Here is a 27671-nt window from a genome sequence, read left to right as displayed (position 1 = left end):
CCATGTAGACCATCTTATCATCTGGAAAAAGCAATAATTTTGCTGCTTCTTTGCCTATTCTTATTCAATTAATTTATTTTCTTCTCTTTATTGTTATAGTTAGCATTTCCACCAGTATATCAAAACAGAAGTGGTGATAATAGATACCCTTGCTTCACTCCTGATCTGACTAGAAAAAGATTGTAGTTTGTCCTCATTACATGTAATAGCTCTTGATTTTAAATATATATACTGCTTACCATATCAAGTTAGGGTACCTTTATTCCTGTGTTTTGTAGTGTTTTATTTTTTTAACAAAAATGGGTGTTATATTTGTAAAAAAAAAATAACATTTTCTGCATTGATTAATGTAATCGTGTTTTTGTTGTTCTTGCTATTAACATGCTCAATTATTTTTATAGATTTCCCCAATATTAAATCAATCCTGACTTAGTAAATCACAAATTGGTTCTAGTTTATAACCTTTATGATATGTGAATATAGCCTCTTTGCTAATGCTTTATTTAAAACTTTTGCAACAATGTTCATTTGGGATATTTGTCTCTATAGCCTTTCTCTGTTTTGACTCTCCCTGATTTTAGCATAAAAACCACATTTGTTTCAAAGGAGAAATTTAGTAGCATCTCTTCTTTCCCTATTTTTACAACCAGTTCATGGAGAACTAGAACTTATTGTTTTAAAATATTTGATAGAATTCACTTGTAAATCCACCTGGTCCTGGAGTTTCTTACTTTGGGAGTACATTTAAGACTTCTTTGATTTCTCCCCCTCCCTTAAATTAGGGTGTTTAAATTCCCTGTTTCTTGTTCTGTTACTGGGCTTAAATGTCATTTATGTTTTTGGTTTTGTTGAGATGGACAACTTTAAAAAGCACATCAAACTAAATTCTGAGCAAGATAAGCAACAAAAAGTCACAGTGAATCCTTTTTCCAGCCCAGAAACAGAGCTGCAGACCCTGGAGTAGGGGTTGGCTGGGAGTGTGATGGAAGCAACACCAACTCTGGGCATTAGAGAGGCAGCATAAACAGCATCAGAAGAGGTGCAGAGGAACATTAAGGGGACTGAACACATGATCACAAAGAGATTCCATGGAACCCCTATGCTAGCACTGGGCACAGGATCAGGCATCATTTGGCAACTCTATCATCCATTACCCAATTCCAGGTCACAGTAACAAGGCAAAGAGGAGTGGCTGTGTCAAGAAGAAATGGGGCACTACCTGGTAAGGACCAGAGCACAGAGCAGGAAGGCAGTGACCAGTGGTCAGAAGCAAAATAAACTTCTGAGGAGGGGAAAAGATAAAAAGAGAGAAGGATAAAGAGATGGTGGGGGAGAGGGGTACATAAAAGAGAATAACATGTAGGCAATCTACATTTAGCAATCATAACTTTGAATGTGAATGGGATAAATTCATCTATAAAACAGAAGAGGATAGCAAAATGGATTAGAAACCAGAATCTAACAGCATATTGTTTATAGGAGATACACTTGAAACAGAAAGATACACACAGAGTTAAAATAAGGGACTGGAGTAGAATCTGTTATGCTTCTGCTGAAGTGAAAAGGCAGGGATAGCAAACATGGTCTCAAATAAAGCAAAAGAAGAAATAGACCTAATTAAAAGGGAAAATCAGGGAAACTATATTTTGATTAAAAGGCACCATTGATAATGAATTAATATCAATGCTGAACTGCACCAAATGGTATCCCATCTAAATTCTTGAAGAAAAAATTAAATGAGATACAGGAGAAAATAGGCAGTAAAACAATACTAGTGGAGGACCTCAATTTATTCCTCCCAGACCAAGATAAACCTAACCATAAAACAGATAAGAAAGAAGATAAGAAAATGAATAGAATTTTAGAAAAGTCAGATATATCTCTGGAGAATATGGAATGGAAAAAGAAAGGAGTATACCTATTTCTCAGCTGCACTGCCCTTTACAAAAATGGATCATGTATTAGGGCATAAAAATCTCACAAATGCAGAAAAGCAAAAATGCTAAATGCACAATTTTCAGATCATAATGGAATAAAAATCACATTCAATAAAGGGTCATGACAGCATAAATTAAAATAATTGGAAACTAAATCATCTGATCCTAAAGAATGAATGGTCAAGCGACAAATCATAGAAACAATCAATAATTTTACTAAAGATAATGACAACAATGATACAACATACCAAAATTTGTGGGATGCAGCCAAAGCAGTAGTTGGGGAAAATTTATATCGTGAAACACATACATCAATGAAAGAGAAAAAGAGCAGATCAATGAATTAGACATTTAAAATATATGTGTGTGTGTAAAATAAAAAATCCCTAATTAAACACCAAAATAGAAATCCTGAAAATCTAAGAAGATATTTAATAAAATTGAAAGTAAAAAAAACCAATGAAGTAATAAATAAAATTAGGGCCTAGTTTTATGAAAAAAAATAAACAATTGATTAATTTTACTTTTAAAAAAAGAAGAAAACCAAATTACCAGTATCAAAAAATGAAAAAGGTTATACAACTAATGAAGGTGAAATTAAAGCAATTATTAGGGGTTATTTTGTCCAATTGTATGGCAATAAAACTGCCCATCTAAATGAAATGGATTAATATTTACAAAAATATAAATTTCCCATCTCCACTAACAGTTTTTTTTTAATTTGTTAGGTATTTCCTCTGAAATCCTCAGGACCAGATTTTGTTGTTGTTGTTGTTGTTGGCCCTTTAGAGCTATTTCCATTTCTTTTTCTGAATCTGGATTATGTGAGATCTCTATTTGGTCTTCTGTTTGTTTGAATATTTTATATTTTTTAAGTATTCTTCCATTTATATTTTTAATTACATTTATTTTGTGTTCTCAGTTTTGTTAGCATATAATTGTGCACAGTAGGTTCTGATCATTCTTTTCGTTTCTTCTGATTTTGTTGTGACTTTACCATTTCATTTGTTATTTTTCTAATTTGACTTTCTGCTCTCTTCTTTTTAATCAAGTGGCTAATAGTTTATAAATTTTATTAGTTTCTTCAAAAAACTGGATCTCAGTTTTATTGATCAGTGCTATAGTTTTTTTTGGTTTCTAGGTAAAAATCTATTTTACCTCTAATCTTATACTTCTTCTTTTGTGTTTATTTTAGGTTTATTTATTTGTTGGCCTTCTAATTTTTTAAAATGCCTATTCAGTACATTAGTTCTCTCTTTTTCTTTTTTGTTAATGTATGTATCATGCTGCTATTTTGGGCAGAGCAAGCTTCTGGCTTTTGACTTTCCATGACACTGGGAGGTGAGATGAAGTTCAGTTCTCTTTCAAGCCTATAGGTCATGGGTAGACTTGTAAACCCCTACTAGAATATGGTGGCTGGGCTGAACGATCACATTAGCAATTTGGGATTAGCCTTTTCTATTATTAATTCATTGGTTTGTAACTGTGTTAGGGTCTTAGTGTCTTAGACCTTGGAGATAGCTAAAGTTTTTTTTTTTATCTTTTGTGCATAATTCTTATTTTAGAGAGCTCATGAGAACTGGAGAATATTCCATCTTATTGGTTATTTGACCCAGCCAGCAGTTTTTAAAAAATTAAATAGTTCTTTTCCCCATTCACACACAAATAGAAGGAAAAGGACCATATGTACAAAAAATATTTATAGCAGTTCTTGTTGTGGTAGAAAAGAATTAGAAACTGAGAGGATGCCCATCAATTAGGGAATGGCTGAACAATTTATGCTATATGAATGTGATGCTATATTGTTGTGCTGTAAGAAATAATGTAGGGCATGGTTTCAGAAAAAACTGGGAAGACATATATGAATTGATACATAGTGAAGTGAGTAGAACAAGAACAACAATCTAAACAGTAACAACATTGTAAAGATAATCAACTGTGAAAGACTTAGTAACTCTGATCAACACAATGATATAGTATAACTCCAATAAGATTTTATACCTCCTTTTCCATTTGGCCAATTCTACTTTTTAAGGAGTTGCTTTCTTCAATGAATTTTTGTACATCTTTTTCCATTTTTTGTGCTTCCTTTACCAAACTATTAACTCTTTTTTTCATGATTTTCTTGCACCACTCTCATTTTTCCCCCAATTTTTCTTTTACCTCATTTATTTGATTTTTGAAATCCTTTTTGAACTCTTCCAGGAGTTCTTTTTGGGCCTGAAACCAATACACATTTTTCCTTGAGGCTTCATATTTTTGACATAGTTGTCCTCTTCTGAGTTAGTGTTTTGATCTTTCCTGTCACATTTGTAACTTTCTATGGTCAAGTTTTTTTTGTTTGTTGCTCATTTTTCCCACTTATTTTGTGATTTTTATCTTTATGTTAAAGTTGGGTTCTGCTCCTGAAGTGGGGGGGTGGGAAGAGACTGTTTCAAGTTTCTTGTGTGGTGGAGGTGGGGGTGGTTGGTGTACAGGTTGGGGATGGAGAGGATGGGGCTTTACTGCTGGCCTGCACCAGGGACATGGTATCTTGCTGCTGACTTGCCTGGACATTGCCTGTGCTGGACTGTGCTCCCCTTTTTGCCACAGTGAGACAGACATTTTCTGCTGGTCTTCTAAGTTTTCTTGGGCTAGAAAATTGTTTCTCCCCATTCTTTTGTTGGTTCTGCCATTCTAGAATTTGTTTTGAGGTGTATTTTATAGTTGTTTGGAGGTGAATTTGGGAGAGTTCAGGTGAGTTCCTGCTTTACTCAGCCATCTTGGCTTGACTCCAACAAGATACCTCAATTCAATTCTCCACCACAATTCCAAAAGACTCATGATGTAAAATGCTGCTCAACTCCAGACAGACAACTGATGGACTAAGTGCAGATTGAACCATAATTTTTCCCTTTATTTTTCTTGTCTCTTTTCAGAACATGACTAATGTAGAAATTTAAAAAAAAACAATTAGTACCAATACTAATCTCCAAAATTTTTAAATAGAATTCTGAAAACAGATTATAGTTATTCATTCAAGAAATTATTCATCAAGCATATGTGACATTAATATTAAAGATCTCAACCAAAAAATTAGAACAGAAGCAGATCATAAATTTTTCACAAGATGTATGTTCTCAAGTAGATAAGAGGCCAAAGGACACGAACAAACACTTCTCAAAAGAATGACAAACTATTAAAAAAGAACAATATGAAAGAATGCTCCCAATCGATAAGAATAAGAAAAGTGAAAATCAAAACAACTCCAAGGTTTCACCTTATACTCCACAAACTGCCAAAAATGACAAAAGATGAGAATAGTCAACATAGGAAAACTTGTGCAAATATAGGGACCCTAGTGCTGTCTTGGTGAAACTGTCAATTAGTACAACCCCTTTAGAAAACAGTTTGAAATTAGGGAAATGAAATAACTAATATGCCCATACCCTCTGACCCAGAGGTTTCTCTACTAAGCCAAAAGACATGGATTCCAGTTCTGCCTCTCAGGCCAGCTTCCTGTGTCAAATCACTGCTCAGTTGTTCAATTTCTCTCCCATAATTATACACATGTAAGCGTGTGTGCATACATATATGTATATATATATATATATATATACACATACACACACACCTATACATATGTAATATGTATAGGTGTGTATGTAACAGACAGTTTGCTCCATAACTAGTAATTAAATCAAAGTATGAAATGAGATTTAATACTGTTTAGAGTTGACAGAGGGGAAAGTAGATGGGAAATGAGCTGGTGGCAGCAATATTAAAAGGGCAATCTAAAGGAAGGATAGTTGTAGCAGAAAGAGCCTAATTTGGTGATCACATCCTGGCTTGCTATTTTTTTTTTCAAGCAGCAACTCAGATTTATTTGTAGCTTAAGATCTGGGGAAAAAGCAAGAAAACCAACTTAAACAATGTATAGGATCCTTTCCCTTTATGATGAGTGGAATAATGCACGCCACTTGTCCAGCAGACCACGAATGGGGATATACTTGACCCCACAGCCATCAGGAATGAGACATTTCTCAGCTACCATGTCCTCAAATTCATCTGCATTAAACTTCGTGAAGCCCCATTTCTTTGAGATGTGGATCTTTTGGCAACCAGGGAACTTAAATTTGGCTCGGCGCAAAGCCTCAATAACATGCACTTTGTTGTGGACTTTGGTGCGAATAGACATGATCACCTGTCCTATACGTACACGAGCAACAGTACCCTGGGGTTTCCCAAAGGCACCCCGCATGCCTGTTTGGAGTCTATCAGCACCAGCACAAGATAACATTTTGTTGATTCGAATAACATGGAAAGGGTGCAGTCGAACACGGATGTGGAAGCCATCTTTACCACAACTCTTCACCATGTATTTGTTGGCACAGATCCATGCAGCCTCCAAAGCTTCAGAGGACAGTTGTTCATATTCATCAGACACCATATGACCACAGAGTGGGAACTCATCCACTTTTGCCTTTTTTCGACCTAGGTCAAAAATCCTTATCTTTGCATCAGGGACACCTCGGCAGAACCGTGATTTTGGATATGGTTTCTTCTTACAGTATCTATAACAACGAGCAGGGCGGCGACCCATACTCAAAGCCGACAAAAAAAGCCTGGCTTGCTATTTAATACCTAAGTGATCTTTGACAAGTTTTTGGGTCTCAGTTTCCTCATCTGATAAATGAAAGCATGGAACTAAAATGATCAACTTTGAATCTTATGACAAAGTGTTTGTATTAACCTTTCAAGAAATACTAACCATGAAGATCCCTGTGCTTTGCCAAACTGCACTTCACCAGAAAAAAAAGATTTTATGACAATTTTTGTATTTCATTTCTCTGTCTTCATTTTCTTTCTGCTTTCTTTACTCCTCGAGCCCCTCTTCCATTGCTCCTTTCATCAATTGCTTCTTCTCATTAATATGCACTGAGCCTCTCAGACACATTTAACAAAACATCAGGAAGTCTTGTATTTCATGGCTAAGGGCCTGTTGCCCAGTGAACCAGTTGAATTTTGCTATGTCAGCTACTTAATCTATTCTACTTTTACCAAAATAAAAGTCTTCAACCGTGCCTCTGTCCTTCAACCCCATCCCACATTTATACAATTGCAACTTTATTTCCAAGAACCTTGAAAATAATATGTCTTATTAGAGAATGACTGAACAAATTGTGCTAAATGCATGCAAAATGTGCTATGATTATACCAATAAAATACAAATATGAAGTATACAAAGAAATAAAGTAAAACATGGAATGATGCACAATGAAGAAAGAAAATTTTAAAGTTTTATTCACACTGTTACTCTCTAAATAATGATGACAGCAACAAAATCTGGAGGGAAAAATTTAAAAGGGACATGGAAATGAGGAGGATGGTTTTATTAAAATTAATATAGACTTTAAAACAAACTAAATGCAATTGCACATTTTAATATGAAATCATTTGTTTTGTTTGTATATGTGAATATGTGGTCCTTGTGTTTATGATTAATCCCCCCAAATAGAAAGCAAATTAAAGAGAAATAAAATACTACCCTTTCAGGCTCTATCATCCTAAAAAACTTATCTTCTCACATGCAGGTTCTACAGGAGAAAACAAGATCAGTAGTACCAAGTGTGGATTTGTATATATTTTAAAACATACAGTTGTATTTGGAAAAGGTTCCCTCTTAAAAATACAATGCCAAGCCAAATCTTTGACAAAGGGCAACACTATTAATTTTTATGTGTTAAATGACATAAAACTGCAGATACTTAACTGAAATATGATAAGTGCTTGACACTGTATGTGCAAAGATTAGCTTTGCACATACAGTGTCAAACATTGAAGAAGTAGGATTAACTAAAAATCCTAAGCTCAAACTGCTCCTAGAGGAAACTAACCCCATTGACTCTGGAAAGTAGGAATGTTACCGCCTGAGAAATAATTACATCAATAAGAAAAAAAAAAGTCTGCATCCCCTATTTTATTGCCTTATTTTTCCTTTTTGGAATGAGCAAAGAACCACCACGGACTGGACATGAGATTTCTTTGATATAGGGAATTCCCTCAATCAATAGAGGTTGGCAATTTATAATATTAGAAAATTGCTGAAGTGCTAGGAGATAAAGCAGATTTTTGGTCAGGGTCACACAGCGCTTGGTGTAGGTGTCAGGTCATGCTTGAAGACAGGTTTTCCTGCCTCCGAGGCCCACTCTATCCACTGCATCAAAGCTGCTTCACATCTCTTCTGACACTAGGAAAAAACGGAAGGGAGGGAGGGCGAAATAAAACCCCAAACTCTGGCAGCTACACAGACATTTCCCCCAAACCTTCCTCTCCGGGCTGGATTCTAAAGTGGAAAATTTTAGCCACTGTCAAGGAGAAAGGTTCGAACTGAGGAAATTCCCTTCCTCTGCTAACAGCCTCCTTGCCGGGTCTCGGCGACTTCTCCGCCCCCGGGACAGCTGACTGCTCTTACAATGCTTGACACCAAGCCAGACAGCCAAGTGCTCCAGGTCTTTTCCTCGCAGCTACGCGAATCCGTCTGGTTCTCTTTTTACTTAGTGACTGACTGCGGGCGTCTTCTCCCACCCCCACCAGCCCTCCCCTACCAGACTCTGAATGTGGTTCAGAAAAGAAAGGGAAGCGGTCGTGCAGACCTTAGAGCTACAGGAAAGAACCCGCCTCGAGTAATTTACTTAGGAAAAAAAAGAAAAAAAGCCTACGAGGGCTAAAGTCTTCCCCCACACCCTTCTCCTCCCCCTCACTCTTCCTTCCCCTCCTCCTCCTCCATCTTCTTTGAGCTGCTGAGATTCTCCTACGTCCAGCCACTACGCTGATCCGGAGGAGAAAGGAGCTGTTCTCTGGAAGATGGCGAGGAGCCGCCACCGCTTTCTCCTCCTGCTGCTGAGCTACCTGGGGGTAGCCCTGGGCTGTAAGTTGTATAGGTTACCACTGCTTTTCTCTTCTAGGACCTACACTACTCCAAATATCTTTCTGAGGAGAGACTTGGCTTTGCCTCCTCCGCTCTCCCGTGCTCTGAGTCTATGGTACCCTCAGGGCAGGATGAGGAAGCTCTGCTGGTTTTGAGTCCTTTTGGAGTGGAGCATCTGGCTTTCTACTAGTCAAGCCAGAAACTGGTTGTTTGCAGGATGGAGGGAAGGTGAAGTGTGAAGAATTTGTTTTGGGTTTTTTTTTTTATTTTTAAATTGACTGGAGAAACCTTTCTGTTTTTCGATTTGTAATTTGAGAAAGCTAGTGGATCTTTTCTTATCTTCTTTCTTGTTAAGTTGTACTTGTTTAGATTGGGGAGGAAGGAAATTGGCGAGAGTTTAAAACTGGCCACTTAATAAGTCTTAATAATACCAGATGTTGGAAGTAATGGCTTCTGGAAAAGTAATGGGAAAACTTTTTCACACATATGGAGACGCTGTATTTTCTTTATTACATATACAGATATATATATATACATACATTGTATACGTGTATATATACATATACGTATATTTGACAGCACCTCATTTTATAGATGAAGAAATTGAGGCCCAATGGTTAAGTAACTTGCCCAAGATAAAAAATGACAGAGGTGGTGTTTGAACCCCTGTTTACCACTCCAAATCTCAGCACTACTACTTAACTATGAACTCTTTTGCCCAGTTCTCCCTGGTACCAAAGAAGAAAACTACCCAATACTTTGGCCACGTCATTTCTTACCTATGGTGCACCCCCTCTTCTGCTGAGAGGAAAAGCATATGCTTCACATCGGCTCTAAAGTCAGTATGGGACCCTGCATAGATCAGTTTTGATGTCTTTCCTTGTTGTTTTCTTTTGCATTATTGTGTTCATTGTGTAAAAAAAAAAAGTTGTATTTATTTTTCCTGGTAATTGGGACTGTAGGATTTTGCAGTGAAAGAAATCTTTGAGGTCCCAAGACTGTACAAATAGGAAATAGCAGAGTTAGGATTTGAACCTAGGTTCTCTAACTCTTTCATCTATACCATTTGTCCCAACTGCCATGAAAATCTGCAATATACTTGTCAATTAGCCCTTAAACAGGTACTTATTAGTAAGCACTAAAAAACGCTTATTGAGAGACTGCCAGGCACTGTGCTAAACATTGAGGATACAAAGAAAAATAATAAACAGCTTGGACTGGGGGAGAGACAATATATACATAAATCGTACATACAAGATAAATACAGAATAGATGGAGGGGCAAGCTAAGTATGAGCTAATGGACCAGAAAAGGTCTCCTGCAAGAAGTTGGTCAAAAAGGCAGAGTAAAGAAGGAAAAGCATGGCAGACATGGGAGACAGCCAGTGTAAAGAAAGGTACAGATAAAAGAAGAGTGTCCGGTGTGAGCAACAAGTTAGAAGGCCAGTGTGACTGGACAGTAGAGTATGTGGAGTCAGTCAATAAACTTTTATTAAGCTCCTCCAGAAGGCATTGTGCTTAGCTCTGGGGCATACAAATAAAAACAAAGACAGTACCTGACTTTAATCTAATTGGCGAAAACAATGCACAAATAGAAGGTGAAAAGAGAAGGGGGTTAGGATGGCAGACGCTGTTGCCTAATTGGGGTTATTGTGGTTAGTTGGGGACCTGACCTCTTGAGGTCTCTATTCTCTTTCCTCTTTCTGTAGTGGGTGGAGGCCATGAAATAAAACAAAGTTTGGAGAACAAAGTCTTCTTGGAAATACTGAGAATAGGGTTTTAGTCCAGGGTGAAGGACCCAGTTCCATGTGATTTCCTTTCTCTGCATAGTTTAAAAAAAATAAAATGCAGATTGCAAATCTAATTCATAAGATGCTTTGAGCCTCCTAGACATTATGTTGATTGTCTAACAGGATGGTGATCTCCCAGCCAGTTGAATTTAGCTCAAATATCCTTGTCTCTATCTCAGACTTTCTATAACAAAACCCAAATTCCGGATGTCCCTAAAATGATCTTAACTGAACAATATTTAGAAAAAGTAAATGTGAAATTTTCAAATATAAAAGAAACCTTTAGTGATTACCTTGCCACCTATTGTTTCAGACTATTAGTAGCAAAACAGAATGGAGTAGCTTTAACATTGTTCCAGAAGCTGGGCAAATGGCTCTGTCTTCTCTTCTTATAGGATTTCAGACATCTTCAAACATTATCTGAGTGACCAGAACTTAGGCTCCTATGATTGGCTCTTGAGTTAGCACCTCCCCTTAGGACCCTGGGAGGTTCACACCCACATAGGTTTAGCACCTAATAGGGGTTAGAGCCTGGGGCTTAGCACTTAGTAAGACTCAATGAAATATACTGAATTACTCAAAGGAAACAAAAGCCAAACTCTTCAAGGGCACTTGGGTGAACTGAGTGCTAAGAGCCCGTTTTGCTTACCGACGCAGACACCCACAGTTAGCATATATGAGAAAGAAGATGTTCCTGCAAATGAGACTCAAAAGGAGCATTCACACAGGTAGGGAGAAGAAAATGCGGAGAAGTGAAGGCATTCAGGAGTAAAAGTGGTCAGTCATCTCAAATGCAGAAAGGTCAAGAAGAATGACAACTGGGGAGAAACCATTAAATTTAGCAAGTAGAGACTTTTGGGGAGAGAATAGTTTCATTTGAATAATGAGGCTGGAAGAGCTTGTCCAGAAGAGTTTGTGGTTGCTGGGCCAGAATTTCTGCACATACACATGTAGGGGGTCAGCCCAGGCATTTTTCTAGATCCTTGTATAGGGTCCTTTGTTCTGATATTGACGATATCTCCTTGACAAGCTATAAATTTCCCTGCCCCATTGTTAAAACCTTTGTTTTAGCCATGGGTGATGAGCATTTATATAGTGCATTAAGGTTTGCAAAGCACTTTGCAAATATCATCTCAGTTTTTCCTCACAACAACTCTGGGAGGTAGGTTGTATTATTATTCCCGTTTTACAGGTGAGGAAATAAATGAAAGCAGACAGAAGGAAAGTGGCATGTCCAAGGTCACACAGCTAGTAAGTGAGGCCACATTTAAACTCAGGTCTCCCTAAGTCCAAGTCCGACACTCTATCCACTGTACCACCTGGCTGCATATTACTAGGAATTCTGCTAAGTGCTGGGGATACAAATAAAAGCAAAATAGAAAAACGATCCCTGCCCCGAAGAAGTTTACATTTTAATGGCAAAGACAGCACATCAAAGGGAGCTGAATGGAACCGACATGCAGTAATTTGGAATGACTGAGCCACAACAACAAATATCTGATTCAGAGGTACTTGTGTATATGTTCCAAATGTTATACAAATTGTGTATAATTTGTACAAAGTTGTACAAATGTATATAATTCCTTAATTCAAAGTTCTCTATACTACATGTAAACACACCCTTAATGTCAGGCAGTTGGATTATGCGATTTCCAAGGTCCCTTCTAGTTCTAGATTCATGTGAATCTATGAAAGATTATTAATTTTAGTCACTATTGTGACTTTATTCAACCCATTTAACTTCTTTCAATATTTCCCATTCCCTGGGTTTGCCTTCCTTCAGCATTATGAAAACAGTTTTCTATGTTTATCATTTCCTTATGTTGCCATCCTTGTAGGTTTATGACATCTGCTGTTATTCATTTTTGCTACATTATGGCTCCTAGAACAGGAATCTCCAAGATTAGAACTTCTTACCTCCAGGCAGAACTAGGACCTGGACATTCATCCATCTGAAATAATTAGTTAAGCATCTTCCATTTAGATTCATTCTCAGGCCGTTTGTTGTTGTTATTCAGTGTGTCTGACTCTTTGTGACCCCATTTGGGGCTTTCTTGGCAAAGATAATGGAGTGGTTTATCATTTCCTTTGCCAGTTCGTTTTATAGATGAGGAACTGAGGCAAACAGGGTTAAGTGACTTGCCCAGGGTCATAAGTAAGTGTCTGAGGCCAGATTCAAGCTCACAAAGATGAGACTTCCTGACTCCAGACCTGGCACTCTATCCACAGCCATCTAGCTGCCCATCTCCAGCAGTTAGCTAACATTAATAAAAATAGCTAACACTGATATAGTACTTCAAGTTTTGCAAATGAATGTTATTTTATTTGAGCTTCACAACAACTCTATGATCCTAGGAACCCTAGATGGGATTGGGGTTGGGGGGTATGGCTGAACATATCAAAGATATCTGAGAGACAAGATCTCAAAACTCAACTCTGTCCTTGTTACACATTATTTTTAATCCCCATTTTACAGAAGAGGAAAGTGAGACTGAAAGAGGTTAAATGACTTGCCTAGGGTCACACAGCCAGCAAGTGGGATTTGAATTCAAATATTTCTTACTCCCAAGTCCAGTGGTTTATCAACTATGGCATGCTTCCTGGCCATCTTGCTCTTCCACTCCCAGTTATGCTGAATCTCTGGCTGCTTGAGAGTAAATTCCTGCTTCTCAGCCACATTTCCCTCAAAACTACTCCAAAGTCCAATTTTGGCTCTGCCAACATTCTATTGTACTCTTGTGTCTTCATTCCAAAATTAATAAGCTTCGGTTCATTCTAGATCTTCTCTCTTTTTTCTTTCACCTTCTGGCACTTGGAGAGCTCTGACTTCCCCCAGATAATGTTGCATCCATGACCATCCTTTCCAGTATCACTTACACCTTCTTTCTTGGCTTTCAAAACAGTGGTCCTAGAGAGCAAGTTAGAATGCTCCTAGCTCCCCATTACCACTTCCAGACTCTCCCTCTGCCATTCAGCAACCTCTCTTCCTTTGAGGTTCATTCTTTCAAAATTCATCACCTAATCTACATCCTGGGGGCTTTTACCTATTAACACCCCCCCCACCCCTGACCCTCTCCTTAGTTTCTCTATAAGTTCAGCACCTGGCTCACAGTCTGTCTCTACCGCAGGTCTTTTATCTTATCCACCATAATTAGTTAAGCATCTTCCATCTAGACTCATTCCCCAGGAGTGAGCTAACATTAAGAATAATAGCTGACAGTGATATAGTACTTCAAGATTTGCAAAGTATTTAATGCCTCTTGTTTCATTTGATCTTCATAACAATTCTATGATCCTATGAACCCTAGATGGGGGAGGGGCAGGTTTGCAACATAGATATTATGGTTTTCAATGCATATCCTTGTTGAATATCCTTCCCTTGCTATGTGACTAAGGAAATCTCTTTTTGCTCACTGTTCAATGAGCCACCTGTGTCTCATTTCATTCCAAAATCAAACCTAACCTACTGAATCAGGACCAACCTGAGACACCTTACAAAATCCCAACTCTGGATTGTTCCCAACATGTTCCTCATCCAGTCTTACTAACACGTTGCTGAATGAAGTTAAGGAAATCAGCCAATTGTGCTGACTGGGTCTGCTACAACTTTATTAGTTTATCTCAACTGGGCCTTTAATATAGCAAAGCAATTCTTTCCTTCCATCTAATTGATCCTTTATTCCACTCATCACAATTGCTGTTCCAAGCTTTCTCTTTTCTTCTCAATAACCCATAACCTCCTCTTCTACTTGCCCATAACTTCAATCTAGTTAACTTCTTTCAATATTCCCCATTCCCTGGGTTTGCCTTCCTTTAGCATTATGAAAACAATTTTCTATGTTTTATTGTTTCTTTATGTTACCGTGCTTAGAAAGTCGTAGGTTTATGGTATCTGCTGTTATTTATTATTGCTACATTCTGGCTCCTAGAACAGGAACCTCCAAGACTAGAACTTTTTGCCTTCAGGCAGAACTAGGCAGTACATCATAACCTCCTCTTCTACCATTTCAGCTAAGAACTTTATATTATACTTTAGTGAGAAAAGCTAGGCCAATGCTATGAGCTCCCTCTTGTCCCCCCTCTTCATCTCACAACCCCATTGACATCAACCCCTACTATTTTCTTCTTAATCTTTACTCTAGTGTCTGATAAAGAGGCAGCCTTTTCTTCTTGTAAGCAGCTGAAAGCACTAATGAGGAAGACAGGATAAGCTAGCAGGGTGCTGGGGTGGGAAGAGAAGGGTTAACACTCCCATCTCTCTTAAGGGAAGAGCTTTCCTTTCAACCCCAGCCCACCAAGAATGCTTCATGGTAGTAAGAAAATATTAAGTATACTTAACCATGTTCCTTTAAGCCTAACAGCCTCACCAGCCTCCGATTTACTTCTAGGAGAACCTGAACTCCAAATTCAGATGCTTGGTTTCTAACATTCTCCCTACTTTGCCCTAAATTTCTAGCCCCCAATTAAGCTTCTGATGACCAATCCTTTCATTCTTCTATAAGAAGAAATGCTTTCTCCCTTATTTTCTCTGTTTATAAGCTGCAAATAACATAAATTTTATAAATTATAAATAGCATAAACGGCTAAGCATTTCTTGGGCCAAGTGAGATTTACAATAAGAAAATGAAATCTGAATTGAAATCAACAGATAAAGAACTGACAAGCTTACCACCTGACTACTGAAAAGGGGTAATAGAGCTTTGCTACAGAGTTTGAAGGTCTCCTTCGTCTGTTCCTTGGGCCAGTTCTCACTTTCCTAAGTTGTAAATCTTGGGTTTGGGTTCCCCCACCTATGGGGACATATTTCAGCCTACAGCCTTTTCTTTCAAGCTCTGGTCTCTAGTCTTCGCTTCCTGCTCTTTCTGTCTCTAGTACTTCTTTTCAAAAAGAAGAGTGGGACAAACTTTGGAGTCCCCTCCCACAAACCTCATTGTCCCAAAGACAGGCTACTTCACATAGGCCAATTCCCCTACACATGTCCTTGCTCTTCCAACCTCCCATCTTCTCCAGCAGATTGCCCCAACTATCATCATCCTTTTCTTTCTAGTCTTCAGTCTTTCCTTATCAACTGGTTCCTTGCTTCTGCTTACCAACACACACAAGCCTCCCCTATCTTTAAAAAACTCTCACCAGGCCACCATCTTTGCTAACTATCATTGTCCTTCTCCTATCCCTTTATCAGCCAAAGCCCTTTAAAAAGTTATCTCCGCTTGTTGCTTCCATTTCCTATTAGAAGCACAGAATTTGAGAGCTGGGAGGAACCATCCAGTCTAGTGTTTATATGTGTAACCAGCAGATGGCCCTGGGGATTGCAGTTTGATCAGGAAATCACTTTGATTTCCCTTCTAAAAGAGGAGGGAAGAACTTCTCGGACTTCACCTACTTCTAAAAACCTTTCAGGCTTAACTTTAGGCCTTCCTTTCCCTCTAGCTATACCCTTTACTTTCCCTTACTCTCTCTCTGGAGACCAGGAAGGAAGGGTGGTAATTTCCCATGCACCCTAATTTTTTCAAAGCTTTTGGAGATTTGAAAGCATCAGACAAACTATTAAAATTATTAACAAAATTATTATAGTTCATGCTCCCAGTGAGATAATACAGTATATTCCCTAACAATTTAGGGCCAGGGATAAGAATCTCAGATTTGTTAAAATTCCATTAGGTATTCAAACAGCTAAAGTCCCCTCTCCCCATTCTGCACTCCCTCTGTCCCTAAGACATTCACTCAGGCTTCAATTAATATTGAATCTTGTTTATCTGGAGACAAAAATCGTTAAAGTGCAAAAAGCAATTACTCAAAATTTGAAAGAACAGAAAGATATTTAAAAATGCCCTCTAGGCAGCACCTTCCAGAAATTTGTCAGCCGCAGCAGGAGCAGATTCTTCTGACCCCTGTTGGCAAAGTATCAGACTGATGAGGACCTTCTAATGGCCCCAGAAATGCTGACTGATAAAAGCAGTGAAAGAAAAACTAGATGGTGTACAATGTTACTGCCAAAGAACTTAAGCTTTCATTGTTCTGCAGAATTACTATAACGCCATTGTAGAGGAAAGAAGCCCTCAACTCAAGCAATTTAACAGCCCTGCTAAGGAAAGGGATAGGTGAATACCATGAAAAAAACACTATGCTGCTCCTCTAGATACTTTCACTGAAGGACAGAAATAAAATGATAGAGCTATTACTTTCAGTACCTGGATTTTAAAGTGTCAAGTAACTAACAATAAAGTACCCTCAGGACCGGGAATGACTGAAAAACCACAAACTCTGCAATCAGAGGTCAAGTATGACTGGTACCAATCAAGTAATCCTTATACCTATGATCCAGAATCTTCACAAGAATAGCATAAATGTAGAATTTTCAGATAAAGAGTTGTCTTCAGTGGTGAAATTTCTATTTGGAAAGGATTGCAGTTTAAAGTTTGCACTTCTTCATCCTATAATACCTCAGTAGTTAGAGCTTAAAGCAAATTATTCCAGCAGATCTATTCAGATAGATAGCTCTGATGTGAGACATGCCGTAAGTAAGTAATTCATGATGTCTGGATACACAGCTCTGGGTACCAACTGGTCTGATGTAGGTGAAAGGAAAGTCAATGTTAATCCTCCTGAAGCAATAGAATGAAAAAAGTTCTAAATAAATCAGTTTGCTAGCAATAAAATAAAAATAAAGTTTGAAAATTTAAGTTAAGAAGAAAGAGTAGCTAATCTATTTGTTAAGCAGAAGTAAAACAGAAAGGAAAACAGAATGAAGAAATTCATCAGGTCTCAGCAGCATCTTGGGTAAGGCGTCGTCAGAGATTTTTCCCAAGAAAGTTCTTCTGTAAGTAGATTAGTGAACAAGAAGAAAGGCCAAAGAAGTTCACACTTACAGTCAGTTCCCCAAAATAATATTCTAGCTTCCCTGTTCCTGGAGTCTCCTGGAATCCTAGATAGACCCCTTCAAAACTTTCTCAGCTTTAGGAACTTCTACTTCTAGAATAGGTCTTATCATGGATCAATCTCTTTTCATTCTGGGAAAAAATAGTAACTACCAGAAGCCCATGCCACTGTTGATCCAACACAAAGCTACAGTCCTTATTGAGGTTCAGAATTGTTCAGTCTCTTGAAAAATCTGTTGCAGCATATGGAATTATACAGAGGAGCATCAAAATGCGCACCAGCACTTAGCAGGGCAAAAATGATCAACCTAGTGTTACTAGTAATTGCCTTGGGGGTGCCATCCACAGCAAGTATACATATACATGCACATATATACATAGATTTATGTATGTATGTATACATATATGTGTGTGTATGTGTGTATCCACAGTTTAAAGCAATAGACAACACAATTCAAAACATTATTTAGCAGGTTGTTTTATTGCCTACGGGTCTAAATTACATTGCAGGATTTTTATACGTGCATATGGCAGAGAAATACATGCACAGCCAAATAACACAAATAAATATGCATACAAGCAAGCAAAACTAAAGTGACAGTAACAGTCTACAAAATAAAATAGAATAGCAAAATTATGTGTCTATAACCAATAACAAAACTAAGCATAGTTACTAGATTAATGTACTTACATTACATAGATGTTTCAAATACAAAGCAAATAAACATAAATAAGAAAAAATAATAAAATTAAATATACTTAACATGTAATAATCAACCCACACATCAATAAACATATTTAATTGCACAAAAGGCACAGATTTCATGAGAAAATATTAGCATTATCATCTGGCTACACATGTAACCATTTTACCGGTTTCATTTGGGACATTGTTAAATTGGTCTGGTCACTATAGTCTTTGCTCTCTTGAGACCTATATAACTGTCACTGTACCTGTTCTACTTGATGGATGAGCTTTTATTAAAATCCCCAGCAGGAGTGTAGCCCTGCCTTCTTTCCTGATCATCTGCATTCCATGCCACCTGCATTCCAGGCTTCTGTCTTGGACAGGAACTAGGGCTTCTACCCCTATAATCCTGGATTCTGATTGATGAGCATTCAATTTACTCTGCCTGGTCATATGCTACTTCCTGGTCATCTCTATGTCATGCCAACTATTCTCCAGTCTCCACCTCAGGGTCCCATGCCTATGACCCTTGGTTAAGATAGATGACCTTTCAGACACTTGACACACTTATTAACTGTGTGACCTTGGGCAAAGTCACTTAACCCCAATTGCCCTGCCTTCTCCCCTGCAAAAAAAAAAAAAGATAAATGACCTTGTCTTGTCCCCACCCCAGACCTACACAACACTCACTACTTCTTGGCCATCTCTATGCCAGGTTGCTATATGTATTCATTACTGCATTACCCACCGCCCACCACATCCCCTTTCCAATTTTGTTTTTTCAAACTGCAATCAAATCAATACTACCATTCCTGGAAAATCCATACCAATAATTTGCCCTTTATCTCCAATCACTATTACCTTTGACTTCCCTGTCAAAAACATTCCTCTATGACCACCACTTCCATATATGTTTTATCTACCTTTATTAGATTATAAGATCCTTACATGAAAAGATGGATAGGTGAATAAATGAAAAGCATTTAGGCACCTACTACTTGGGATACAAATACAAGTAAGCAAGAAATAGGAATAACAACACATATAGAGTAATGGGAGATAAGGAAAAGTGTTTCAGATACACAAGTCAAAGGGAATGGTGATTGGAATCACAGAGAAAATGACTGATGTCCTTCGTGGGGAAAATAGTGTGGATTTGATTACTGTTCTCAGAACTGGAGTTGGAAGAAGGGCATGGTACACACTTATAGGCATGGCATGAAGATGATAAGAAGTATGTAGAGGAGTGGGCCTGAGACCAGGATGAGATTATGTAAATACCAATCAGAGCCTAGGGTCACAGGTGTGAGAGCTTGAGCTCTAGTAGGAATCACAGAATCTTAGAGTTAGAGAGCTGAAAAGGATCTCAGTGTTTATCTAATCCAACAGTTAAATAAAAGGAGTCCCTCATGTACCATATCTGACAAGGAGTCATCCAGCCTCTGCTGGAAGACCTCCAAGAAGGGGAGCCTACCACTTCTCGAAGAAGCCAGTTCCACTTTGTGATAGCTCTAACCATTAGGAAGATTTACCTAAATTGGCTTCTTTGTAACTTCCAACCATTGCTCTTGGTTCTCCCTGTGGAGCCAAGTAGAATAAGTATAGGCCCTTCTCCACACAGAAGCCCTTCAAATAACTGAAGGCATCTTTCATGTAAACCATGAAATCTTCTATTCTCCAGGCTAACCATTTCTAGTTCCTTTAGCTTCATATGATATGGATTCAGGCCATTTACGATCCTGGGTGCTTTCCTCTGGACTCTCTCCAGCTTATCAATGTCCTTCTTAAACTGTGGTGCCCAGAACTGAACAAAGTAGTCCAGATGAAATCTAGTAAAGACAGACTACAACGGAATTATCACTCCCCTATTCCTGGAAACTGTATTCTTCTTAATGCAGTCCAAGAATGTATTAGCTTTTTTGACTGCCACATCATATTATTGGCTTATGTTAAACTTGCAGTCCAGTAAAATTATATATATATATATGTATGTATGTATATATATATTATATATATGTATGTATATATGTATATGTATGTATGTATATTATATATGTATGTATATATTATATATATGTATATGTATGTATATATGTATATGTGTGTATATATATATGTATATTAACAGCAACTGTTATTTGTCCATGCCTCGCTCATCTTAGACTTTTGAAATATAAGAAGAACCAACACCTTTAATTTTTTGTCCCTACGTATAAGCCTTTACATTTATATCCCAATCAAATTTCATCTTGTTATATTCAGCTCAATAGTTTAACCTGTCAAGATCCTTTTGGATCCAGACTATCATCCACTCTGTTAGATATGCCTCCCAATTTGTTGTCATGTCAAGTTAAGTCAACAAGCATTAATTAAGTACTTACTATTTATCAGGCACTGTGGAAAACATTGTGGAATACAAAGAAAAACAAAAATAGAAACAAGTCCATGCCTGCTCTCAAGGCACTCACAGTCTAAAGGGAGAGACAACATGCAGACAACTATGTACAAACAAGATATTAGGATAAATTGGAGATAATATCGGGGGAGGCACTAGCCATAAGGGAGATAAGGAAAGGTTTCCTGTAGAAGGTGGAATTTTGGCTGAAACTTGAAGGAAGCCAGGGAAGCCTGAAGACAAAGATCAGGAGGGAAAGAATTCTAGTCATGGAGGGCAGTGAAAGTGTGTGGAGTCAGGAGATAGTGTCCTGTTCAAGGAACAGCAAGGAGGCTATCACCAGGCTGCAGAGTATATGGAAGGGTGTGAGGTATGAGAAGACTAAAAAGGTAGGAAGAGGCCAGGCTACTTGGCTTTAAAAGCTAAACAGAATTTGATATTTGATCCTGAAGGCAATAGGGAGCTGCTGGAATTTGTTGAATAGGGAAGTGGCACGGTCAGTCCTGTGCTTCACAAAGATCAATTTGATAGCTGAATGGAGAATGGACTGGAATGGGAAGAGACTTGAGGCAGAGAGACCAACCAGAAGGCTATTGCAACAATTCAGCTGTAAAGTAATGAGGGCCTGCACCAGGGTGATGGCAGTGTCAAAGAACAGCAGTAGCCATTTACAAGAGAATCCACAAAACATGACACCAGATTAGATAAGAGGGGTAAGAGAGAGTGAGAAGTTGGGATGATGCCTAGGCTGCAAACCTAGGGAACTGGGAAGATGATGGTTATCTGGCACTAATAGGAAAGTTTGAAAGAAGGAAGGGTTTGGGGAGAAAGATAATGAGTTCAGCTTTGGACATGTTCATTTTGAGTTATATACAGGTCATCCAGTGTGAGATGTCCAGTAGGCAGTAGCAGACTGGATGGAGGTCAGGACAGAGGTTAGGACTGGTGTCATCTGCAAACTCACAAATAAGCATACCATCTTTGTGTCAATCCATGGTGCTGATAAAAATGTTACACAGCACAAGGCCAAGCACAAATCTTTGGGATACTCCTGCGTGTTTCAGTTGTGTCTGACTCTTAATGATCCTTTTTTGTGTTTTACTTGGCAGAGATACTGGAGTGGTTTGCCATTTCCTTCTCCAGCTTATTTTACAGATGAAAAAACTGAGGTAAACAGGGTTATTTGACTTGCCTAGGATCCCCCAGCTAGTAAGTGCCCAAGGCCATATTTGAACTTAGTGTGCCATTTAAAAAGGTTCTACAGACATAACTTCTGGGTAATTTAATCATTTTATTGATAATACCAGCATATGTGTTAATAAAAATATGGTCATTTGGCTGGCTCTCTTTTAGACCAAAGACAATCACGGTGGCAGGCTCACAGCTTATCTGCTCTTTTGGAAGAAGAGTGTTCCTGAGGATGGCAATCAACACTGATTGGTTAACAATAAGAGGTGGACTTTACAAAGAGAAGTGAGCTAACTCCAATGAGGGGCTGTGAGGGACATCATATTACTCTTAGACAGAGACCACCCCCAGCTTTGAGCAATCTAGACAAAGAATCTATATCCCCCACCTAAGCCTGAGCTAGTTGGGTGGAATAGCAATATTTGGAATGAGGAGAATGTTAATCCTATCTTCCATCAGCCCTGTGCTTGAGAGACTGAACAAGAAAATAGGACAGGGGGGAAAAAAGCTTGGGTCTCCACAGCCTTAATAAATGGCTATTAATATGAGAGAGAAGTGATCGTTTCTCTCAGCAGGGGGATGAGTCTTCCTGACTCCAGGCCTGGCATTCTATCCACAGAGCCATCTAACTGACCTAATGACATATTGAGAATGAACCATTTACAACAACTGGAGTCCAGGCATCCGCTCCTAATTGCATCATTGTCTGATCCATATTTCTCCATCTTCTCCACAAGAATAGTATGTGATACTTTATTAAAACCTTTGCTAAAAATCTGGGTAAACTGTATTCTTGGCATTCTCTTCCTCTACTAGCTTAGTAATCCTCCCCTAAAAAGAAGACAAGGTTAGTCTTGCATGACCCATTCTTGATGAAGTCATTCTGGATCTTTGTAATCACCCTTTCCTTTTTTAGATATTTGTCAAGCATTTTTTTAAATGATCTGTTTTAGAATTTTCCCAAGAATCAAGGTGAAGCTTGGTAGCCTATAGTCTGCAGACCCTTCTGTCTTTCATTCTTTTTAAATCTGGGCAGAAACGAAACAAGAAGTCAGTATAGCGATGTTTTTTTCTCTGTTGGTAGTTGTCATTGTCTCATACTTGGCAGGCAAATTTCCTATGCTTCCTTTGAAATGGCTAAAAATCCTTTTGTTGTTCTTAGCTTCTCTAACCAGCCTGAATGCTTTCTGAGCTTTAGCATTCCTGACACTATTTTCGACAGGGACTGTACCATGCTTTTATATTTCTTTTCTCTTACCTGCTTTGCTTTCATCTTCTGTACATATTTTCAAAAATTCTAAGCTGGTCAATAAGTTTCCTTTATTGGTCTCTTCAGAACAACCATGTTTTTCTTTCAGGAATTCTTTCACTTGTGTCTTTAAAATTTCATTCTTGAGCTTCTCATATCACTCTTAGGATTATTTTTCCTGCAGCATTTTACTCTGTGGGAATATCTTTCCTCTGAACTCCAAAATATGTTTTCTCAAGATCTAGAGGATGAGGCTGGAGCTGAAGGTGGAAAGGCATGGATGGCTGGGAGGGGTTGTCACCTGAGGACAGAGACTGGCTTGCCTGTATTTGTATCCCCAGTGCTTCATATAGTTCCTTATATGCAACAAGTGCATAATAAGTACCTTTTCAGTAGTTCCTTCATATCTAAATCTGAACTAGTTGAGAGACTAGGCTCAGCTTTAATGCCAGTGCCATTAGTTCAGTTTCACTGTTGGAATAAAATGAGGCACTTGCAAATCATTGAAAATTTAACAAAAGAGTTTTACTTTGCCCTAACAACAAAAATATGCAACAAGGATACGATGTTGGCATGTAGTTTCTGTGGACATGGCCTCCCTTCATTTCCATCTAGAAACACATCTGGTCAATAGGTTATTAAAGTATGGTGACTCCAGTGGTCTTAGACAACCATCAAATGCAAGAAGCACAGAGTCCATATGGCTGGGACTTTTTACATTCCTACATGACCAAGAAGCTGTCTCACGGAAGCCTGGGGCCATCTTTCTCTTATCAGCTGGCTAGTAGTGTTATGCTTTCTAGGATGATTAGAAATCACTGTGGCTGAAATATTAGGCGGAGTAGGTGTTGCTTTTGAGTTCAACCCCCTGCCATTATTTGAACTTCCATTATACTTCACTAAGTACAATTTTCAGACTTTTCCTCTTGAAATACCTGTTTCTGAGCCCTTGTCTGGGATAAGCAGGCTTTAAATGTATGGCAGGATATCTCTTTGGCTCACAAACCACTGAGATGTGTCCATCATCTCAATCTGCCCAACAGGAAGTCCAACTAACTCACTAATTTGCAATAAGTGATTGTAATAAATTGTTTTTATGGGGCTCCCCCCAATCTCTGGGGCTGTTTTGTTACCAGGCAAGTTGTTCACTACTTCTACAACTAATATACGGTAGCTTTCCATTAGTTTGTTAACTTGTGCATTCTATGAACACAGATTTCTCAGTGAATTATTGTTAATCCACACTTAAAACTTTGTTCCATGGACCTAATCTCAGGATTTCTCAGTTTCAGGCCAATTAAAAGCCAAGAACTCCAGCAAAGAAAAGAGCTAACAAGTCTGACTGTTGCTTAAGCACCCATTTGCAAATACAGCTGGTTTCATGTGACCATTACTGTCTTGGTAGACAACTGCTCTTAAAGTCATCAAATTGGTCACTGTATGCAGGATAAAAGGTTTGGTTGGGTCAGCATAGGCCAACTGGAGCACATGTGAGGCAGTTGACCAAGTCTATGAAAGACTGTTCATAGCTGTCTATCAATTTTGGTCTCTAGAAGTCTTTGTTGGCTTTAAGGCAGCCATATTTCTTGTCCTTCTGTTTTTGTGCTTATTCAATCATTTTTGTTCACATAAAGTCATTCAGTGACTTGGCAATAACAGCATTGTTTGCAATAACTGCCAAAACCCAGAAAGGTGTTTGGATCTCGAAAGTTCTTTGGATGCAGCCAAACTAGGATTATCTGGGTCAATGTACACAAATTGTTGTGATAAACATGAACCATATACTTGACAGAGACTCTACAGACCTGGCACTTGTGAATTGAAGGTTTTAAACTATTTTCTTCCAGTTTATCCAACTCTTTCACCAATCAACCTTTCCTCATGTTCTTCCACGTTCTTCTCAAAGATGACAATGTTATCAGTGTACACCAAAACTTCCAGGTAGTTCATGTCACCGGCTACTTTCTCCATTAGTCTTTGGAAGGTAGTTAATGAAGAAGGGGACTCTAAATTAAAACCAATGCTTATTTATCAGTCTCAAACTCCTTGAGCTCTGACAGACTACAACCATCTATTGCTTCCAGTTCCTTGGCAGTCAATTAAGAATACATAGGTGATTAATGCTACTTTTGAAAACTTATTTTCAAGTTATTTTAGTTCAGCTGTTGAAAAATATTTCAAGGGCAACAGTATTGACTGATTTTAAATAATACCTCAGATCATGCAACTATATTTGGTTCATTGTTTAAGAATGTGATCATGTGAATTTGCCAAGATGGGGATAAAACTATTTGCACTTACCAGCTTATGTATTGAGATTTAAAGAAAGAGAAGACAGTTCAGTCTGTGATGCTAAAATATTTTGAACAACAATAATGCTGTTTTCATGATATCATCAGTATAGGTCTGTCTTTAAGTACAGTATTCAGTAATTTTAAAAATTGTGCTATAACTACTTTATTACTAACTTGAATCCAAAAATATTTTTTTCTTATCATTTGTGGTTATATTACATTAAATAACAGATTTTAAAACCCTCATTTAAATTTTTTTCAGTAAGTTGTAACCAATTACCATATTTTACATGTAACTACAACTTTAAATAGTGCTAATTCAAATAATATACAAAATTAACATTAAAAGGAAATCCAGTAATCTTCTCTAAAAGTAGCCAATGCTGGTCTAAATTCAATTTTAAACCCAAATTGTAAAAGAAGTAATTATTATAAAATAGAAAAAAGAAAGTTCAGGGCTATAAGAAATGATGAGCAGGAGACTTCAAAGAAGCCTAGAAAGACTTGTATGAACTGATGCAGAGTGAAAGGGGCAGAACAAGGAGAACATTGTACATAGTAACAGCCACATTGTGCAATGACTGACCTTGATAGACTTAGCTCTTCTCAGCAATGTAAGGATCTAAGACAACTCCAAAAGACTCACAATGGAAAATGCTATTTACATTCAGAGAAAGAACTTTGGAATCTGAATGCAGATGGAAGCATACTATTTGCTCTCCTTTTCTTTTTTTGTTTTCTTTTGTTTCTTCTTTCTCGTGGTTCTCACTCTTCTTTACAGCATGACTAACGTGAAAATATGTTTAATATGAATGTATAAGTAAAGCCTATATCAGATTGCATGCTGTCTTGGGGAGGGGGAAGGAGAGGGTAAGGGAGAAAATTCAAAACTCAATCTTATGGAAGTAAATGTTAAAAACTAAAAAGAAGTTAATTACTTATGAAAAAGAAAGAAAATTCAGAAAAAAATCAAAATTACAATTATGCAGAGAGTGAATATTTCAAACAAAACAAGAATAAAAATTAGAAATGGTATGTAAAACTCCCAAGCAAAGAAGAAAAAATGGTGCCAGGATGAGGTTCCTATTTTTAACCAGCAGATGGTGCTGGGAAGGGGAAATTTTGCACAATAAGAATGTCCAGCACCCTTTGGAAAGGGGCAAGAAGAAAATCTCCAAGTCTGTTTCCACGTTCAGAGTTAAACTTTGGGTCTTCCTTTCCTTCTGGTTATACCCTTCTCTTCTCCTCCCTGTCCCTGCTGACTGGGAGGGGGGGGCATGATTCAAGCCCTTTGTTCAAAACTTCTAGGGATATCAGACAAGCTCTCACTTTTCACCCTAAGCTAATTCCCAGGATCAACCTTTATTCTTTCCTGTTAGTTTAGAGAGCTTAAAAAATACATATTATTAATAATTAATTAATTTTATTAATTTAAATTTTTAATTTTTTAAAAATTTAAAATTAAATTTTAATTTTAAAAATTAAAAAATTTATTAATTTAAAAAAATTAGACTAGCTGGATCTCCCAGTTAGAGAGGGGATTCTCTAACAACTTTTTGCCAGAAATAAAGAAGGGTTGCAAAAATTTGGCACATATTATACGTCTGAAGACTTCTATCTACCTGCTCTTCTCTTCACTGCCTCAATAGACAAGACACTCAGAGCATAAGCTGTAAATGAAAAAAAACATCACTAAAGTAAAATTTTGGCTAGTAAATTTAAAAGAACAGAAAAACACTTAAGAATAAACAATAGTTGTTTACCAGGCAGTGATGAAATAGAGAGGAAAAGAGAATGAAAAAATCCACCAGGTCTCAGAAGCTTCTTGGGGGTCTCTCAGGGTTTTTACCAAGTAGATTCTTTTTTTTTTTTCCAAGTAGATTCTTCCAAAAGCAAATCAAGCAAGGAAAGGCTGTACATAACCTGTGCAAGCTTATGGTCCGTTCCCAGATATAGTATCCTCCATTTGCTTCTCTGGCTCCCTTGCTTCTGTGACTAAGTCTCTGCTCTTGTTTCCCTAGTTACCCTTCACAATTTTTCAAGCTCTGGGAACTTCTTCCACCAGCCTGAATCTTATAATGTTTCCTCTACCTTTTGAAGGATGAAAACATCACTAAGGCAAGTCAGGCAGTTAGATGACATAGTCCACTTGGACCTGAGTTCAAATTCTGCCTCAGAAACTTACTAGCTGTGTGATCCTGGGCAAGTCCGTGTACATAGTACAGCAGTTAAGCGTGCTGCTTTAATGTTTTGCAAGGCACTTTATATATATTATCTCAACAATCCTGTGAGGTAGGTGCTTTCATTATTCCTATTTTATATGTTAAGAAACTGAGGCTGAGA

At 37.8% G+C, this 27671-nt stretch overlaps 2 protein-coding genes across 3 annotated transcripts in view; one reads left to right on the top strand and one right to left on the bottom strand.

Moving 5' to 3' along the window:
- Positions 1 to 5868: 5868 nt before the first annotated feature.
- Positions 5869 to 6519, bottom strand: LOC118838938 (60S ribosomal protein L10-like). The gene has a single exon (XM_036746321.1). The coding sequence runs from the start codon at positions 6517 to 6519 to the stop codon at positions 5869 to 5871; it is 651 nt and encodes a 216-aa protein (XP_036602216.1).
- Positions 6520 to 8526: 2007 nt separating this feature from the next.
- Positions 8527 to 27671, top strand: part of JAM2 (junctional adhesion molecule 2) — a 104058-nt gene continuing 84913 nt past the window's right edge. For both annotated transcript variants that reach the window (XM_036745403.1, XM_036745402.1), the window contains exon 1: positions 8527 to 8847. In XM_036745403.1, the coding sequence (XP_036601298.1) occupies positions 8784 to 8847 (64 nt within the window). In that variant the 5' untranslated portion in view covers positions 8527 to 8783. The remainder of the gene's footprint in view (positions 8848 to 27671) is intronic.

This window comes from Trichosurus vulpecula, chromosome 2 (genome assembly GCF_011100635.1).
Source record: "Trichosurus vulpecula isolate mTriVul1 chromosome 2, mTriVul1.pri, whole genome shotgun sequence".
NCBI classification, from domain to species: domain Eukaryota; kingdom Metazoa; phylum Chordata; class Mammalia; order Diprotodontia; family Phalangeridae; genus Trichosurus; species Trichosurus vulpecula.
The sequence above is the reverse complement of the archived record's forward strand: the minus strand, read 5'-3'. Positions and strand labels throughout refer to the sequence as shown.